The sequence below is a fragment of the Staurois parvus genome, unplaced genomic scaffold, assembly GCF_062004578.1.
Source record: "Staurois parvus isolate SC_StPar_1 unplaced genomic scaffold, SC_StPar_1.0 ptg000357l, whole genome shotgun sequence".
Lineage (NCBI taxonomy): Eukaryota > Metazoa > Chordata > Amphibia > Anura > Ranidae > Staurois > Staurois parvus.
The window spans coordinates 1,506,434-1,525,689 of record NW_028318153.1 but is presented as its reverse complement, the minus strand read 5'-3'; the positions used below and the strand labels follow the sequence as shown (position 1 = coordinate 1,525,689).

At 41.3% G+C, this 19,256-nt stretch overlaps 1 protein-coding gene across 1 annotated transcript in view; it reads right to left on the bottom strand.

The window, feature by feature from the left end:
* USH2A (usherin) overlaps positions 1-19,256 on the bottom strand; it is a 1,035,348-nt gene that overhangs the window by 892,501 nt on the left and 123,591 nt on the right. The window contains exons 9-10 of the mRNA XM_089684798.1: positions 4,947-5,142; positions 1,652-1,782 (exon numbers count right to left, since the gene is read on the bottom strand). Of these exons, the coding sequence (XP_089540924.1) occupies positions 1,652-1,782; positions 4,947-5,142 (327 nt within the window). The remainder of the gene's footprint in view (positions 1-1,651; positions 1,783-4,946; positions 5,143-19,256) is intronic.

Genomic DNA, 19,256 nt, shown 5'->3' with positions numbered 1-19,256 from the left:
CCTGGCTGAGATACTTCCATAGTCCTGGAGTGGCTCTACGACAAGGGTGTCAGACTCCATTTCATCGCGAGCCGTGTCAGCATTATGGTTGTATCTGTAAGACTACATGTCCAGAGCACCCTACCCCCCATTACATCAGATGTCAAGAATCCCACACTCTCCCTAACATCACTGTGCACCCCCTTTGGGGGCAGAGCTGGAACGCAGAAAGTGTAGGGTCTGGAGGAGGACCAGTTGAGGAGTGGAGACAGTTACCAGAGTCTGCTGAATGCTGAGACCAGGGGAGGCAGAGATGAGGGGGTGCTGCAGCTGCACTGAGAGGTGCAGGATTTAGCAGAGGAGTTCTATTCTCTCTGCTGAGATAAAGTGGAGGCGGAGACAAGGGGGTACTTGCAGGAAAGGTGCAAGCAGTGACGTATTTACCACAAGGCAACCAAGGCATTTGCCTAGGGCGGCAATTTTCAGGGGGGTGCCACCCTCGGAAGAAGAGACACACGTGGCAGGGATGGAGACCTGGTGAGGCTCCACCATGGAATTCAAGGAGGCTGCACGCTGCTGGAGGGTGTAAGCTTCCCACGCAAGGAAGGAAGACACTGGGCTTGGCTATGGGGATGGCTGGCTGCTTTCCAGAGAGATTAAGGCTAGTGTTTGACTAACTCTCTCTCTCTCTCTGTGGGTGGGAAGTGTTTGGCAGACAGTGGCAGCGGTGACCCTGGAGGGTTGTGGGGTTGGCGGAGAGTGGCAGGGGCTGGGGGGGTCATGGTGCTGGTGGTTCTGGGGGGCTCCCAATGTTAGTGGCGGATGGTGTCAGTGGGGTGGTGGTAGAGGGGGGCGCCCGATTTTAGTGTTGCCTAGGGCAGCACAAGAGCTAAATACACCACTGGGTGCAAGGGCCACATGAAATGGCCTGGAGGGCCGGATTCGGCCCGCAGGCCTTGTGTTTGACACCTGTGTTCTACGACATCAATCGACAGTGGATTTTGTTTTGAATCGACAGAACCTCCAAGGTCAAACTTCTCCCAATCATTTACCATCATTACCTTTTCACAGTCCTGACTTTTGTTAAGAGTGCCTTCCTTGGTACAGTGGCAAGGCTGGCAAACGTCAGTGGCAGCCAGGCCGACACCAAATTGAACACCTGAAACCCACAAGAGAATTATGAACAAAAAGCTTTGGCCATACTTCTCTTTTAAACTTAAATTTGTTGATCACGATAATGTACCATGAGCTGTAGGTATAATCATTTATAGAAGGGGTTTCCGGAGACCTGGAGACTATTTCAAGGGTTTCTTTGAGGTAAATACATTGAGAAATGCTGCTCTAACCAATGAAAGGTATCATCAGTAAGTATGATACTAACTCTTATAGTAACCCTGCAGCTATGTAACAAAATTTGAACTAGAGTTGGTCATAGAGATCAGTGGGAAGAACCACAATGCCCAGTGCAAACATGCTATGACACACCTGAAAGTCCCTGAAGATCTTCACGAGATGAAAGACTTAAGTCACTGCTCACCAGAAAAAAAGTAGAGTTTCTTATTTCAAAGGCAGTCTCCTGTTAAAATTTTGTCACATAATGAAATGCCCGCTGGAGTTTTGAAACGACAGAACCTCCAAGGTCAAACTTCTCCCAATCATTTGCCATCATTACCTTTTCACAGTCCTGACTTTTGTTAAGAGTGCCTTCCTTGTTACAGTCGCAAGGCTGGCAAACGTCAGTGGCAGCCAGGTCGGCATCAAATTGCCGGAAAAAGTCATCCTTGCAGACTTCGCAGTTTCTTCCTGCAAAAGACAGGGGTCACAAGCTTAATCTCCAAATTTATGAAAATGATCTGCGCGACTCAGATTTAAAGTCTTTGCTCCTGGGGGGAGAATTCTGATTTTTACAATGTCCGTTTTAATGCACCTTTCAGCTCTACCTGCCAATGTAGTGATCCACAGCATATGAAACTATGAACCTGTTTCAAACAATGTTTTACCTCATTTAACTTCCATCTGCTCTATAATCCAAAGTTGTATCTCTATAAATACATGCAGCATAGGGCCAATCTCAAAATCCAAAACTTTTCAGTTGAAACAGATTTGTGCTGTTTGTTTTTCTTGGCTGAAATAATCAAAAATAGGCTGAAAGTTATTATGGCTTAAAGCAAACCTGTGATTTGTCCTTCTAGGACAGGAGGTCTCCAAATTTACTAAACAAAGGGCCAGTTTACTGTCATTCAGACTCCAGGGGGTACTGTGCCCAGTGGCAGTAAACAATGCCCCATCTCTGGTATTAGAAGGAGGAATAGTGCCCCCTCATTGGTGTCAGTGGGAAGAATAGTGCCCTATTGTTGGTGTCAGTGGCAGGAATAACACCTCAAGGGCCGAATGAAGGCAAGCAAAAGGCAGCATATGGCCCCCAGGCTGCAGTTTGGAGACTACTGTTTTAAGGCAAAGCATTGGGTTTGCTTTAGTTCCTACCCAGTTGGCCCAGTGGTATAACTATACCAATAGCAGCCTATCTAGTTGCTATGGGGCCTGGGGGTTGGGGGAGGGCCCCATTGGAAACGGTGATGTGGTGAATTGAACTGTGAAGTCCCCAGTCTAGAAGAGCTGATGTGAGACATGCAGGAGGAGTCATCTGTATCGCAAGACACTTATCCACCATGCTTTACATGTGCAGTAACAGCATTGGCTGTAAATCAAAGCATGCCTCCTCAGCTAAAACCTGATAAGGCAGCTAAGGTTTAAAGTTCTGAAACAAAAAGCCAGAGTTTAACCCCTTTGCGCTGGCACCTCCCAGCCCTTTAAGAGTTTCAGAAGCAGGGAGGGGCGGGAGGGGTTTTAGGATCATGTGACTGCTGTGATTCGCCATCACAGCGGTCACATGATCGGACAAGGTCCCGATCGCAAGGGGAGATCGGGACCTTTCCATGAGTCATGGACATATGTGCTGGGAGCGTGCAGGGCGCGCACTCTCAGCACATATGTATTTTCTAATGGCACCCAAATATGCGGCCACTCGGTGTCAAGGCCCAGACGCCGTGAGGCCGCATATTTGCATGCACTCGGCATCTAGGTGTTAAAGAAGTTTCATCAGAGCTAAAGAGTATGGATAATTTCAGTGTTTGGTCTGAACACAAGTTAGGATCGAACACAGGCTGTTTGCACAATCATCCGAAAGCTGAACATTTAGGTAATTTGCTGTGGTCTAACTTGACAGCTTCTGGCTGTTAATGGTTGCTAAGGAAACAGAGGATGCTTGCACCCACCTAATTCTTACCAACCACTGACGTCACCCAGTCTATCCACTTACATGGCCATGAATCCCCATCAACATGAGAAAATTGAGTGGGCATCGGAGGGATTACATAATTGCCTAAATATAGCCACCTGATCGTATTTGAATAATAAGAAAGGGTGAGGTATCTGTGGGGCCCCTCCCCCACCCGCAGGCCCCCACAACCACCATCCAGGGTTGTGAGGAAGAGGACCTTGTCCTCATCAACATGGGGAAGGGGTGGCAACCCCCCATGTTGAGGGCACCTGGCCTGGTATGGTTCAGGAGGGAGGGAGTCTGCTTAGCCGGGCTTCATGCTTGGATTAAGGTTCTGTTATGGATTCCCTGGGGGACGTCACAGATTTTATTTATTTATTTTTTATATTTGTCTCATCATGCGGTACCCCCTTGAATCCACTCCAAACTCAACAAGTATGTACATTAGGGGGTCTCTACGCAATGTTTTTTTCTTTCTTGCTGTAAGATATGGTACAGCAAACATGACATTTACAAAAAACAGTACACAGACCCTTCCATAGGTCCTTCAACATACATAAAAGACTCTTGGAGGGGTCTCCTTTTTCTCTTGACACCCTCTTGCCTATTAGCCCAGAAAATTGCCCTTTTTAATTCAGCTCCCATTGATTGGGGTTAGGCTTCAACATCCAAACTTCTTTGAAGTTGGCCAAACCCTACTTAAACCAAACCCAGGGAACTATGACTCATCCCTATTTTAGAGCAATTGTGTGCAAGATCATTACCAATCATATAATCATAGAAAATATTCTGATCAGATTATTATTATTAATTCTACTACAACATTTAGGTTGCAGCAGCTGCGTGCACAAGGTGTGTTGGGGTACTTTCAAAATCATTAGCACCACATCAATATTTTTAAACCACAGTGTGTTTTACTACAGTCCATAGGTGTGAAGTTAGCCTAAATTTGAATTTCCTTCACTGCTGCTTTCCCTGACAGTTTATATCCCCAAAAATGATCCCTAGTAGTATACTGACTAAAGCCGGCCATAGAAGGATCGAAATTCACCAATCCATTTACAGGCATGCTGGTTTACTGCAGATAATCTCCTAGATTGTAAGCTCGAAAGAGCAGGGCCCTCGAACCCCTTGTGTATTGTATTGTTACTGTCTTGTCTCATGTTCTGTCCCCCTTGCTACTGTACAGCGCTGAGCATACCCTTTGGTGCTATATAAATACTGTATAATAATAATAATAATAATAATCTATCAAACAACTGCAGTACATCCAGCTTGTCAGGTTGTCAGGGTTTTTTCATACAATCACTGCTGGCGGCTACAGCCGCCAGCAGTGATCATTGTGTTCTGACAGCGAGGAAACCCCCTGCTATCAGAATACAATAGTGCAGTGAGAGCGATTCCCCCATAAACACTGACTGTGATGATGGGGATATCGAGCCATTTTCTTTTCTTCAACAACTGCATAATCTATAGCCAGTCTAACTGCATGTAGACAGGAAATAGCTGCAAAAGGCTGCAGAATATTAACACTAGAGAGATGCTAAAAAGGAGGTAAAAAAGGTGAAAAAGCATCTTTTTTTTTTTTTAAATGTCAATTGTTTATGATACACGGTTTCTTAACAAATTAATTGTAATTAATTTAAGGTTTACATGTACCTTATGGTTTAACACCTGGACCTATTACCTGTAGTGTTGTGCAAGCAGTTTTCACACACTCCCCCTCCCCCTCGTCCATGGTCATGGGGGTAAGGGTCAGCAGTAGCATCATAATGACAACTGGATGAATGGTTGTAACACTGGCAGGGCCTGCAGTTGAATGCATTCACATGGTCACCTTGACGAAATGGTTTGTCGTTGTAAAGTGGCAGACAGCAATCACACTGGAGACAAAATTGAAAAATTAAAAAAAAAGGAGAGAATAAGGAAAAGATATTAATTTTGGTAGCTTATTCATGTTCCGTTTTTAAGCTTATCGTCTTTCTTTCATGTGATAATTTTGGAAAAATATGGATTAACCAGTTTGCATTCTTAGGAAAAAAATTCAGTCACTGAAGAAAATTGCCCGCGGCTCTCTATCCTTTTGAAAAATAGGGATTTACACCCTCCCAGGTGCTCTGCAATGACTTGCACGGGTCACAGTATGCACACTCATACATATTTATATGACCCTTCTTCGTCTGTTGGCATCGCTTTTCTTTGAAGTTTGACCCCGATTGAGGCCCTCTACTACCAAGAGGTTTCCCCGTAATGGCACTATAAATATTGTTCCACTTAAAGGGTTTAATTTTTAAGTTAGAGCTGTTAGCATGGCTAACTAAAAAAGTTACATACCAGCTATAAAATGGACTAACTGCTGCAAATGTACCATAAATCAAATCCTGGCTGAATTCCCCTCCAGGCCAATCCCTTGAGGCACAGAAGCTGGAATTTGCATAAAAATACACAGTGTATACTGCGGTGGGGGGAAAAAAACAATGTCAGGGCGGACAGTGGTACTTGGAATTATAGAGAACATAATGTTGTAATTTACAAGCAATCAAATGAAATCTTTTATACATTTTAACACCATCACAGCAAAATGGAATGCTTCTTATAATATTGCTAATAAAATGAATTCATGTATTTTACAAAAGCTCGTACCTTAAACACATTTTTGCTGAATGATAATTTTGTTGATAATTTTAAATAATGTTATTAATACTGCATTTCTTTTACATTAACTAATAATTGAAACCATTTCTGCAGTAATTGTTAATAATGCTTTTAAAGAGCAGCAATAATGAATTTCTACTACATACGTTTAATTCTTCAAATAATTTCTGCAAAATTATAATTTATGATCATTTTAAATAGTATTACCAATAACAATAATAATATTTTCCAGATAGAGCTAAATACTGCATGACGTTTTGTGTTCAAATACGTGATGTGGTATTCATCTCTGAAGTAGTCAATTCACTGAAACACATTTCTTAATTACGAAATGTATTGGGGTTTTTTTTTTTTTGGTATTTAACTCAAGTTTTATGCAGGCCATACATGGGTCGAATTCTGAACTATGTTTCGTCTGAAAATCTAAAACACCGTTCGCTCGGTACTCCGATGGTGCCATCAATGACTTTGAAAATCAGCCAACCAAGTCATAAAGTTCACCCCATATAACAGGCGAAATGTCTGTTCCTTCCAGGTCACGGCTCATGCGCATATTCTTTTCGGAAAAACGATCATACGATTTGACCATCATTGAGTCGAAAATCAGTAGTTTTTCACGAATTTTCCAACATGCCTGATCACCGAAAAGAAGAGGAACCACGAAAATCGGCCGGTGCCATTGACCCACTAACAGAGATAAAATTGGCCGATTATTCTTAGGTCCAATTTTCGGACAAAAAAATCGGTCGAATTTCGACCCGTGTATGGCCGGCATTAGTCTATTTTTAGTTGGTATATTATTGCAGACCAGACCTTCAGCTGTGCGGTGGATTTACATTGTGGGGCTTTTTTGGGAGGAGGGTTGGGTTAATAAAGGAATGCCAAAAACTGTGTGTGCTTATTTACATTTTTCATGAATGAGTAGGGGTACTATGTATGAGCAGAATCTGAGCCTTCCCCAACATTTATATTTTACCCTTTCACCGCCATGCCCTGCTCTCCACTTTTAAACTCAGATGACCAGGCCATTTTTGCAAAGTTTTCCATTGCTGTTTTATTTTTCCTGTGCAGCTTTCATAGTTGGTAAACGTCCTCCCAAACCATACATTTTCTCAAAGTACATAAGCAGTAGAATAAAAAGAAATGCTAATGTTTTTTTAAGGCCCCGTGATGTTTGCGCAATTGATTATCAAATCCATTATTTCATTAAAAATAATTAAAATTATTAGCAGATAAAAACAGCAAATTTGATATAATTCCTGATAAATTTCAACTAAATATAAAAGCTTAAACACTATTGAGTTAATAAATAACAAATATTTGTACATTTTTTGTGAAATGGTGTAAATCGAACATACACAAAACTGTAAATTAACCAAATTTCTCAAAAAAGCTTTCAGAGTTTCATATACAGCTTTCAGAGTTTGTAAATGACCCCCCAAACCATATATTTTCTGAAAGCACATGACCAGTAAAATAAAAAGAAGTTGTTACAGATTTTTAGGGCCGAACAATATTTGTGCAAAATGTTCATCAATGTTTTCTCTAAAAATACACTAAAATCATTATTAGCAGATACAAACACAGCAGGTTTTATAAGATATTCTGCTAAATTCCTACTTAGTATAAAAGCTTAACCTGTATTGAGGTAATAAATAACAAATATTTGCACATTTTATACTGCACCTTTCTACGAAATTATGAAAATTGAGTGTATGCAAAACTGTTGGCAAAAATGGGGTTAAAATAGGTGGTGCAGAGACATTGAATCACTTCCTCACCGCTTGTCAGTAGCCTCTGGACCGCAATCTGAACGTGGATTGGGCTTCAGCGGAAAGGGAGATTTAAATTCATGTCTAAATCTACCCTTACTAGGTTTTTATTTTTACTATTTCTTACAATTCAAATTTTTTTTTTGCTTATTAGATATTTTTAAATTTTATTTGTGTTTGTGTGTGTGTGTACGGAGGGGGGGGGGCTTTGGAGAGACATCAGATCTCCCGAGCAGCAGCTTTCGGGAGAAAACGGGAAAGCACAGCTGCCTGGGGGGGGGGGCACTGTGGATTGGTGAATGGAGAGGACACTGAAGGGGGGGGGTCCCAGTAGTGAGGGGAGGGGCGGTATCTATGCAGCTTAGCTCTGCAATTGCTGGCAGGAGTGGCAGCAATGGGAAGCTGGAAATTGCATGGGATCCACGGGGATTTGTGCTGGTAGTGGTGGTGGGGAGGAGGGGGCTGATGCTGGAGGAGGGCTCAGAATTGGTGCTGGGGGGATCACTGGTCAAGGCAGGAGACCATAGGGGGCAGTGCAAGCATTTCAGACTGCGGGAGGGGAGGAAACAATGGGTGAAAGGTAGATAGGCAGTGGCAGCAGTATCGATGAAGGGTATTTTAGGTTAATAGGTCTGATCAGCTTGTCATCCACTAATCAGAGCTATCCTTTCGTTCAGCAGAGTTTGCTGAACATTTCTGCTATAAGTTCATGGTCACTGAAGTGACCATGAGTTTATAGCAGAGGAGGAACATAGGTCCATATGGCGTGCGGACGTGGCCTGCTGGAAGCAGTGCTGTAGGTCTGTATGCCATACAGACCTGGCAGTGACAGGGTTAAAGGCTGTATCCAGATTCTCATAAGCCACTGGGCCAGGTTTGAGGGGTAGAAGTCCTTGTCCTCATCAACAAAGTGATGAGGTGCTTTGCTAAGGGTGTCCACCCTGGCAATTACCCCCCCCCCCATGTTCAGGGTTTGTGGAGGTCTGGTATGGTTCAGGAGGGAAAGGGCCCCATGCTTGCCCCACCCCCTTTCTTGGCCTTCTAGTCTTCATTCTCAGATAAAAGTCTGGTATGAATTTTTTTTGGGGGGTCCACAAATTTTTTCTTTCCTTTTTTTAATGGGGTTCCACCTGAAAACCCATACCAGACCTAAAGGGTCTGTTTTTTTTGGCTCAGAAAGTATCAAGATATTTTTGTATTGTTCTAACTTGGTACACTTGCACCCCAGGCCAATTCTGACATTCCTCTCCTAAATGTAAAAATCTGCATTTTTTTTGCTAGAAAATGGCTTATAACCCTAAACATTATATATTTTTTAGGCAGGCCCTAGAGAATAAAATGGTGAGTGTCGCAATTTTTTAATGTCACGCGGTATTTGCACAGCGGTTTTTTCTAATGCAAATGTTTTGGAATAAATACACTCAAATGACTTTTAGTGCACACAAACACATTATAATATCCAAAATATTACGTTATGCTGAGTACATAAATACCAAGCATGTCACGGTTTAAAATTGCGGATGCCCATGGAACAGTGACAAACTGTGGTACATTAAATTATCCCTAGGCAACGCTTTAAAGACCTTTACAGGTTATCATATTAGAGTTACATGGGAGGTCTGGTGCTAGAATTAATGCTCTTGCTCTGATGTTCACAGTGATACCTTATATGTGTGGTGCAATTGCTGTTTACATTTCCTTGTGGGACCAACGCATTTTTATGTTATCATTTATTTAATTTTTTTTTTCATTTTTACATTGTACCTTTACATTTTTCTTCATCACTTGTATTGTTGTCACAAGGGATGAACAATGTTCCTTGTGATAGCATGGGCCTTGACAGGTCCTCTTTATGGTGGGATCTGATTTCTATGAGACCCCATATCTCTCCTATGACCTTCAAAGTGGCATATAAAACTGAGATTGGTTTGATCTGCCGCTAAACAAGCCAGCAATAGCTTGTAGACAAAGGAACCGAAACCTGAGTTACAAAATCGTAATCACTTCCGGTTTCTGACATCCCACATTGGGAAGAGCATGATCAGTTCCTCTCACTGTGTTTTGGGGAAGCTAGTGCCACCGGCGGCATCCTTACTAGGCGCCCCGATTGCACCGGAGAGCCCAGTAAAAGCGATGGCAGTGGGGGGGGGGTTTCTTTTCTCCAAATAATTTACCTTTAGCTCTAATCTATATATCCGAAAGCCAACCATACATTATTAGGTTGTTGTTTTTACACCTAGCGGGCTGAACACAACAATGAACAAATACTTACATCCACACAAATGAGGTGGATGGAGGAATCACCACTCGCCGGGACTGTATTCTGATAGCGGCACCTACCACCAACCAGCTGCAGCTACTGATCGATAAAAATGTTTCAACATGTCCCCATTGACTTCCGTCAAGCAAGAGAACCCACACAAAGAACAAATAGGACCGGTCCTTGTTGGGCTGGCCAATTGCAATCAGTGTATGGCCAGCTTTACTCTTTACAATAGTATTACATTGTTGTATTTTATAAATAGTTATATTTCATTGCTCCTCCTTGTAACTTGTGTGTAAATGTGTGCATTACCGAACAATTTTCAGAATTCTATACAGGAGAGCTCTGATGGTTGATATGAGGGAAGAGACACACCTCCCGCCACACAGCTCACAGAAGCAGAGCTAAGGCTGTCACTCTACTGGAGGTCCCTCCCTGTCACCATTTTTCTCTTGGTGTCAGGAAAACTTGTCAGAAGTGATCCATGCTGATAGCCGAGGAACGAAGCAGCAGGTAGAAATGACATTTAGTGCTCTTTTTTGAGACAAGTACACACTATAGAGAGATATGCTTTGTTTATATTTCATGTCTGAAGTTTTCAACCACTTTAAACTGGTAAGGAGTAATTTTTTCCTCTCATGTGAAGCGGAGCTCCACCCAAAATGGTGGATTATCTGCCTCCTCCTCACTGCGCTGCCACATTTGGCACCTTTTGTGGTGGAGGGGGGGAGTTGGTATTTGGTGCCCACTCCATCTTCTAGCTCAGTTCCCCAACAGTAAACTGACCCTAAATTTTGGCCCCCTCCTTCCCCTGCAGTCTTCTGGGACATTTCACAGGTCCTAAAAGAATGCGGCCCATTCACAAGGTGCTGTTCTCACATGAGCAGTAGGAAACCGGTTTTCCTTAGTCAAGATGGCGGTGCCAGCATTCCATTACCAGTTGAAGAATAGGTGAGGACACCGCTAGATGCCTGGACAGGTAAATGCCCTAATTATTAAAAGTCAGCAGCTGACTTTTGATTTGCGACTTTGCGATTCCTCTTTAACCGCATGCCGCCCAGCCACTGTACATATACGGCGGCAGGACGGCACTCACAGGCAAAACCACGTTTTAAAACGTGTGTTTTGTAAACAAATAGGGGGCTCGCACGAGGCGTGCCACTGCCCTATCTGTCCCGCAGATGTGAGTCGCCGGGTCACAGCCATTCCTTAGCGGCTGTTTCCCAGCGATCGGCGGCAAACAGTGACAGACAGCACAGCTGAAGTAGCTGTGCTGTCTGTCACTTTCCTGTCAGCTCGAGGATGAGCTGATCGAGAAAGAACAGTTTCTCTTTCTCGATCAGCCTTGTCCCTTGCAGCCCACCCCCCTGCCCCCTAGTAAAACACTCCCCTCACTCCTATAACCCTTCCCTGCAAAATAAAGTTAACCCCTTCCTCCCCATTGCCATTAGTACAGTGTCAGTTTTTTTTTTTTGCACTGATCACTGTATTAGTGTTTTTGGGGATGTCAGTGACCCCAAGTCAGTACCCCCCCCCATGTCAGAATTTCTGCCGCAGTCCCGCAGTCCCGCCATAAGTCACTGGTCGCTGCCATAAGTCCCTGATCGCCGCCATAATTCGCTGATCACCGCCATTATTAGTATAAAAAAAAACCTAAAAAGCCCAGTATCTTTCCCGCCATTTGTAAACGCTATAACTTTCACGTAAACCAATTAATTTACACGTATTGGGTTTTTTTTTTTTAGCAAAGACATGTCGCAGAATGCATTTTGGCAGAAATTTATGACTAAATTTGATTTTTGCATTTTTTTTTTACTGGACATGTTTTAAAGCAAAAAGTCCAAAATATTGTTTTTTTTTTTTCAAAATTGTCAGCCTTTTTTTTTATAGTGCAAAAAATAAAAACCGCACAGGCGATCAAATACCACCAAAAGAAAGCTCAATTTGTGGGGAAAAAAAGGATGTAAATTTCATTTATGTGCCGTATTGCATGACCGCGCAATTGTCCGTTGAACTAGCGCAGCGCTGTATAGCAGAAAAATGGCGTAAATTGCAGTATTTATACCATAGTTTGTAGACGCTATAACTTCCACACAAAGCAATCAATATACACTTATTGGGATTTTTTTTACCAAAAACATGTAGCAGAATACATTTTGGCCTAAATTTATAACCAACTTTGAGTTTACTATATATTTTTTATAGCTGAAAGTAAAAAATATTGTTTTTCTTCAAAATTTTTGGCCTTTTTTTGTTTATAGCGTGAAAAATAAAAAGCGCACAGGTGATCAAATACCACTGAAAGAAAGCTCTATTTGTGTGAAAAAAAGGACGTAAATTTTGTTTGGGTGCAGCATTGCATGACCGCGCAATTATCAGTTGAATTAGTGCAGCGCCGAGTAGCAAAAAGAGGCCTGGTCATTAAGGGGGGTAAATCCTCTGGAGCTCAAGTGGTTAAGCAGCCCATAGATGAGTCAGTTTTTTGTGTTCAACCAGCGGGTTGAAGGAAAATAAAAACTGATTTGATTCCCCCATTCACACTCTTAATGTGGGTTGGGGAATTCTTCCCAGTGAGCTATTGTATTTTGACAGCAGGGGGACTTCACTGTTGTCTAATATACTGATCAGTGCTGCTGGCTATTGCCTGCAGCACTGATCGAGTGGTGAAAATCCAACAGGGAGATCAATCAATAGATCAACTTCTGTACAACCACAGTGCCCATATGTGGATTGAAAGGTGGCCATTCCCTGCTGAGAGAACCATGCTGCAGCTGAGACTCCCTCACATGAGAGTGACATCACCATGACTCTGCCAGTCAGGTGAAAGGGGTGACAGCACTCCGCTGGAGGATTTTGTTTTCAGGCAAATCTTTCAAAATCTTTCAAAATGTGCTAGTATGCTCTTAACGTGCAGGGAGAATATTTTTTTGGATTACTTTTTTTAGTTTGCTACCGCTTTAGCAAATATGCCCCTTAGAAAGCACACATTAAAGATGATGTGGAAGCTAACGAATGTGCTCATTTGCTTCCACATCTAGGGAAACAAAAACTATTAATTCAATGTACTTAGTGTCCCTGTGGGTAACTGAATACAGGACCTAGGTGTTTCAAGACAACAGAGCAACTTTGAAGTTGGTTTACTAAAAGCAAATAGGCTGTTCACTTTGCAAAAAAAGTTGCACTTTGCTTAGTGAATAAGAGAAAGCTCTGCAATGCTGCTTTTTTTTTTAACTTTCCTTGCACATAATTAGGCAATCTTTGCAAAGTGAAATTTCACAACATTCAATAAACTCTAGGGCAAATTCCCTTGCAAAGTTAAACTTCCCACTCTATATTTGCCATTAGCCAAGCATCCCTGTTGTGACTAATTCTTTTTAGGATGCTTTTCATTCTAGGCAAGCTCTACCAAAACACAATGTTCTAATTTTTGCCATTGCTATTTAGGTCCACTTTTAAAGTAACCTAAAAGGACAGAAATATGAAATCTGTCATTTATTACTTTGTCATCCTTACCTATTCTCCTCCACCTGGAGCCTCACTAAACTGAAATAAGCATGTGCATATTGGGCATCAGAGCCAAGATCAAATAAGCCATCAGCACATCGAGGCTATCAAAGACAATTGATTTGCTGTGATACAGGTTAGTAGCCAACAAAAATGGGATTAAATGAATGTAAAAGAGCTGCAAAAATCTGCTCACATTCCAGCAAGATTAAATTTTTTGGAAAAAAAATGAAAAGAAAAAGGGTCAGCCTGCCGAGCAATAAAAGAAATGTATAATTTCAAATAAAAAATGCATCCTAGCAATCTGATATATATTAGTCCACCTGGACACGGTTTTCTTCACTCTGACTGGTGACAGTGGCACTAGGAATGCCATTCACTTTCCTAATTTTCTCAAAAACTCCCTACACATCTGTGGGCAAAGGTAATGAATCAGTGTTCACTTTTTCTGTTGGGAAATATAACTCAATATACTCTGTCTGAATCATTTCTGTTTTTTATTGCCTATCCAGTAATGAGCCAGACTTTCTTAAGATCTTTGAACTGAATACATTAAAACTTGCATGAAACTATCAGGGCAATCAAAAAATACTAAAATGTTCCCATTTGATGTACTAAAGAATAATATCAAAGGACAGTCGCAATGCCGGCAGGAATAACAAGTAGGCTGGAATGTTTAAAACATCACCACAGGAAAGTAGAAATAAATAATTGACATCTAGTTCAGAAATAAGGTCAGGGAAATTGAATGTTGTAGAGGGTCTCCACTTGGCCCGCACAGGGTTGACATGTTCTGCGGCGCTATCAATCTTGGGCACAGCAGGATTTTATCATCGCCGGTAATTTAGCTTGATTATGGAGTCAATGTCACATTAATGATATAGGTTCTGAACATAATGAAAGAGTAATGGAAGAGAAGGTGGAACGGACACTTGAACAATTACTTATACTTTGTTCACGTCAAAAACCTGTGGCCACCTCTATCTTTGGGGTCCAGGCCAAACTTTTGGAAACTTCTGAAATATTTGGATGAGAAACATAAAATTATTGTGAAGTTTGTACTTATGTAAGTGTGTCATTGTAAGTATGACAAAAAGTATTAGAAGTCTTAACTTTTGTATCCTTTCTCTAAACCACGACTTTAGACTGAAATGGCAGACAATGAAGTTGCCAAAAGTATATCTATTATCTTTTTGGTTTCCATCTGCTGTATTCTTCCTTTGATTGATTCTGCATCAGGTATGCACAACTCTTGTATTTTTGAAGGTGTAAGGTTTGGGGCTAACCTAAAGTCCAAATTTGAAGGATTCGGTGATCTGAAATTTGAAGGTGCATGCATTAAAGCTTAGCAACCTTATACTTATCTTTCCTGCTGTCCTCCTTGCTGAATGTTGCTCTTATTCTGAGAAATCGTTTGCTAAAGTCTGCACTGACCCAGACATTTCTAGGGGCTCTTGTCTCCTGGGTCCCCAGCAGGACTCACTGACTCACTGCTGACCTCCACATCATTGCTGAATCTTGAAATGAGTGGAAGATATCTCAGGATCAGAGTGGACTGGGCAGAAAGAAAGGTATTTACAGCCTTCTTTTACAGACATGGCATTTATCTAAATTCTATACCATAGGTTTGCTTTAAAAAAATCAACCGACACTTTATTTTCTGATCTTCTTCTGGAAATGCCAGTTGCCTGGGTGTTATGCTGACCTTGTGACTTCAATGCTTTCCTGGGCCTTTGACGGAACATGCATAAAGAGTCTTTACTTATGTTTGACTAAAGTTTTAAACTTTTGAAAGCCTGTAGATAGAGCCTATTTTTTTTTAATCAAACCTTGGTATCCTTTTAGGCCCATTGTTTCTGCTTTAATACACATTTATATTTTTATATGCATATGTTTTAGCTAGGGCTTAGAGACACTACACAAAGGATTCGTTTACATAAAAAGGTTTTGCATTTTTTATGCCATTTTAGGAGAAGATTTTAGTTCTTCTTTAAAGAAACAGTCTAGAGCAGGAGTCAGCAACTTTTTCCACATTAAGGTAAATTTTACAAGCAATGGACAAACGGCGTGCCAGTGAACAATAGCATTCACCTTCACATGTGAGAACAACTCCACAGCATACATCTTCTCACCTCGGATAAACTTCAATGCATGCATCTTCAGATTTCAGATCAGCCCCAAACCTTTCACATTCCGACCTTAGATTAGCCCTAAACCATGCACCTTCAGAAACACATGGGTTTTTCATACCTGCTGCAGGGATAATCTAAGGAGGAATAGTGCAGGCAGGCTTCTTCATGAAACACAAAGGGACTGGGTTCACTGATCTTCCCACCTCCAGGACAGCCTCCACCACCTTGTCTCCATACCCATGCACCAGGCCCAAGGCCCTGCATCCGGAATCCAGATCCCTCTCCCCAATAATGATCATCAAGTCAGATCCACCTTTTTCAACAGTTTACTGACAAAAAAAAGACATAACCCAACCCAGTCTCGAGAAACATCTTCCATTTACCAGAGAAACACATCCTGCAGATGGGTTTTCAGCCAAAATTCTGTTCTCAATTCTTACTTCTTACACCTTCATACCTCAAATGGATTAGTGACCCTGAAAAGGCATACCAAAGGGAGAATTCTAGACACCTCTCGGTACCACATCTTAAGGAACTCTATGACTTCTTCTTCCCATTTGTACAACTTCAAGCTTCTCCTATCTTTTTTAATCCCGCTGGCTCAGGAAAAAGGTTCTAATCCATACCCAAAGAGAGAAAAGGGTGGAGTTTCCCTAAAAGGGGTCCTAACTCCTGCTTACAGGTAAATATATAATTTCTGCTATAAAGGCACTGCTTTTAATGGGACTTTTAGCATGCCAACAGGGTTCTTTCAATACAAGACTGCGTCATGTTTTACTGTTTTGTACTGCATGCTCAGGAGATTAGCATGTGGTCAGACATTTGACAAAGCAGGGCCTACAGACTTAGTTTACCCCCTCACCTTTGACACCAGGGCCAAGAGTCATTCACAAACATAGCAGGTTGAGCTAACTTAATTATGGCCTAAGGGGACAAATATAGACATCTCATAAGTAAGCTTGTATATTTAGAACAATTCAGATCCTAATCTAAGCCCCATCCTGACTGGTTCTCTTTAACATTCTTTTCCAAATGACAAAAATAAGATCAGATTTTCCAGACTATAAATATTTGCGATTTTATCAGTGAATGTGCAGGGAGAAAGCAGGCAGGGAATTGTTCCTTGATTCAGCCAAGGTTTATAAATTTGCCCCATAGGTTTCTACAGCAGATGATTCAATTTTAACATTTTAAAATATAATAGGTAAAAAATAACTATAAACTGGCAACAAACACAGGTCTGAATTGGAACCGAGTCAATAACATATATTTATGCAGACGTAAGTGCCCGATTTGTAATACACCATATAGTACTCCACAAAGAAAAATGTCAAAACCAGGTTTATTAAGGGTTTTAATTTGTGATTAATGGCGCACTTGTAAAAATAAATCATACAAGTTCACGTGTCTATTAGTTTAATTATGTCCATTAATCTCTTTTGAGTCCTAATCTAAAGCACATTTAACCGTCCATTCTATACAATAACAATTTTTGTTGTTTTTCATATAGAAAAATAACACTGAAAAGAGTAAAAGATTTGTCAATTCTATGCATATGTGCTTTTATATTTAAAAAGTAAACTCAATCACTAAAATGTGATATAAGTGTAATCATGTTACTGTAGTTTCAAAAGTCATTTTCAACACTTTTTAATTGTGAAGCTTTGTTAAACAGTTCCTGGTGATCCTGCCATGAAGCTCCTTCTTTCTGTCATAGAGTAACAACAAAGGGTATCTTTCTCCCAATTGTACCATGTTTCACACTCTCCCAATGGTCAGCTTAAAGTGGTATTGATTTAAATTTTTTAACTTTGCCCTATATTGAAGATGGTAAATATAATAACACTTACTAGTACTGAGTATGAAACCATCAAGCTACAAATTCACTCCCTTTATCTCGCGCCTTGAATATTGAAACTCCCTTCACATAGGTCTACCTCTCCATAGGCTATCCCCTCTTCATTCTATCCTGAATGCTGCTGCCAGACTCATCTTACCAACCGCTCAGTGTCTGCCACCCCTCTCTGCCAGTCCCAGCACTGACTTCGGATTGCCCAGCAAATAAATTCAAAATATTATCAACAACATACAAAGCCAATTATAACTCTGCCCCAAGTTACATCACCAATCTTGTCTCTGAATATTACCTAAACCATCCTCCCAGCTCCTCTAAAGACCCATTGCTCTCTAGCTCTCTTGTCTCCTCCTCCCATGCTCGTCTCCAGAACTTCTCCAGAGCCTCTCTCATCTTCTGGAACTCTTTACTTTAGTCTGTCCGACTATCTCCTACTCTGGTTGCCTTTAGGCGATCCCTGAAAACTCATCTCTTCAAGAAAGCCTATCACACCTCCAACTTTTAGCACTTCCATCAGCTCATCCCCCACAGTTTTGCCACTTTTGTACCACCCTATTTGATTGTAAGCTCTTATGTGCAGGGCCCTCTTAACCCTCTTGTATTTTATTGTATTGTAAATATACTGCCTCCATTTATATTGTAAGGCACTATATAAATCGTGTATAATAATATAATAATAATACCTGTAGGTCTCTCCTAAACCAAAGATGTGCATTTAGAAGTTTGAGGCGCTGGCTCTGGCCAATGACATCACTCACCCAGCTAATTCTCCATTCACAGCACACTGCCAGTGCTGCGATTGCAGAGTGCTATCCCATGATGGTTACTCCTGTGCACATGGGCGAGAGTGATATCAGCTCAGCCAGGCCATTCAAGCAACCAGAGCGCACAGATTTGAAAGGAAGACCAGGTAACTCTGGGAGCGATGACAGCTCAGCGCTGGAGGGCTTTGTTTCACAGGCAAGTTTTTCATAATGTACTAATATGCAGTGCATACTGGCACATGATGGCATATACCTCCTGGGGCCCATTTAAAAAAAAATGAGTTTAATAACGCTTTAAGCTCCTTGTTCGAGTCAGACAGGGCAAAGCCTTATATGTTTAAAAGCAAAGAGACCAACAAATTATTTTTCCAATTTGAAAAGACATGGTATTTCATCGGTGGAGCTGGGTGCAGGTTTTTAACTCTTTTGGTTGAACTCGTTGGCCAGTTGTCTTTTTTCAACTTGACCAATTATATAGCCATGTAAGCTGATGGGGGTTCCAGGCTTTCCACTTTCCAAAACAAAAAAGTTTTGGCTTGTGTTCGAGTTTAATGTATGGTACATATAAATAAGAGGCAATTTTAAGGCATGGTCTTAGACAAATTCTTTTTAATCAAATGATGCTCTCCCACAACTGGGCTTTTCTTCTCTACACGTTTATGTGAACCAGAATAGATAAACTTGCCCACGTGATATCATTATGCGCATTGGTGACACAGATTAATAACAATTTGTGACATTTGAATACGAGTCCCAGGAGTATTCAGAGACCAAGCAGATACATTTATACTTATCACCAATGGTCTTCTATGCATGGACACTATCCCCTCCAACATGATATGACCACCTGACATGATATATGTAACTATTCCAATGCGTTTTAAATACTTCAATAAATCATAACTGAATGAGATATGGGGACAGATACTGAGAATTTCACCTAGCATACAGAATAAAAACACCATATGTTTTCTCATACAAATGTCGTGAAAATCATCAGCACATGAATAAGATCCTAAACAATGGTGAATAAATCCCAACTCTGGACTTTC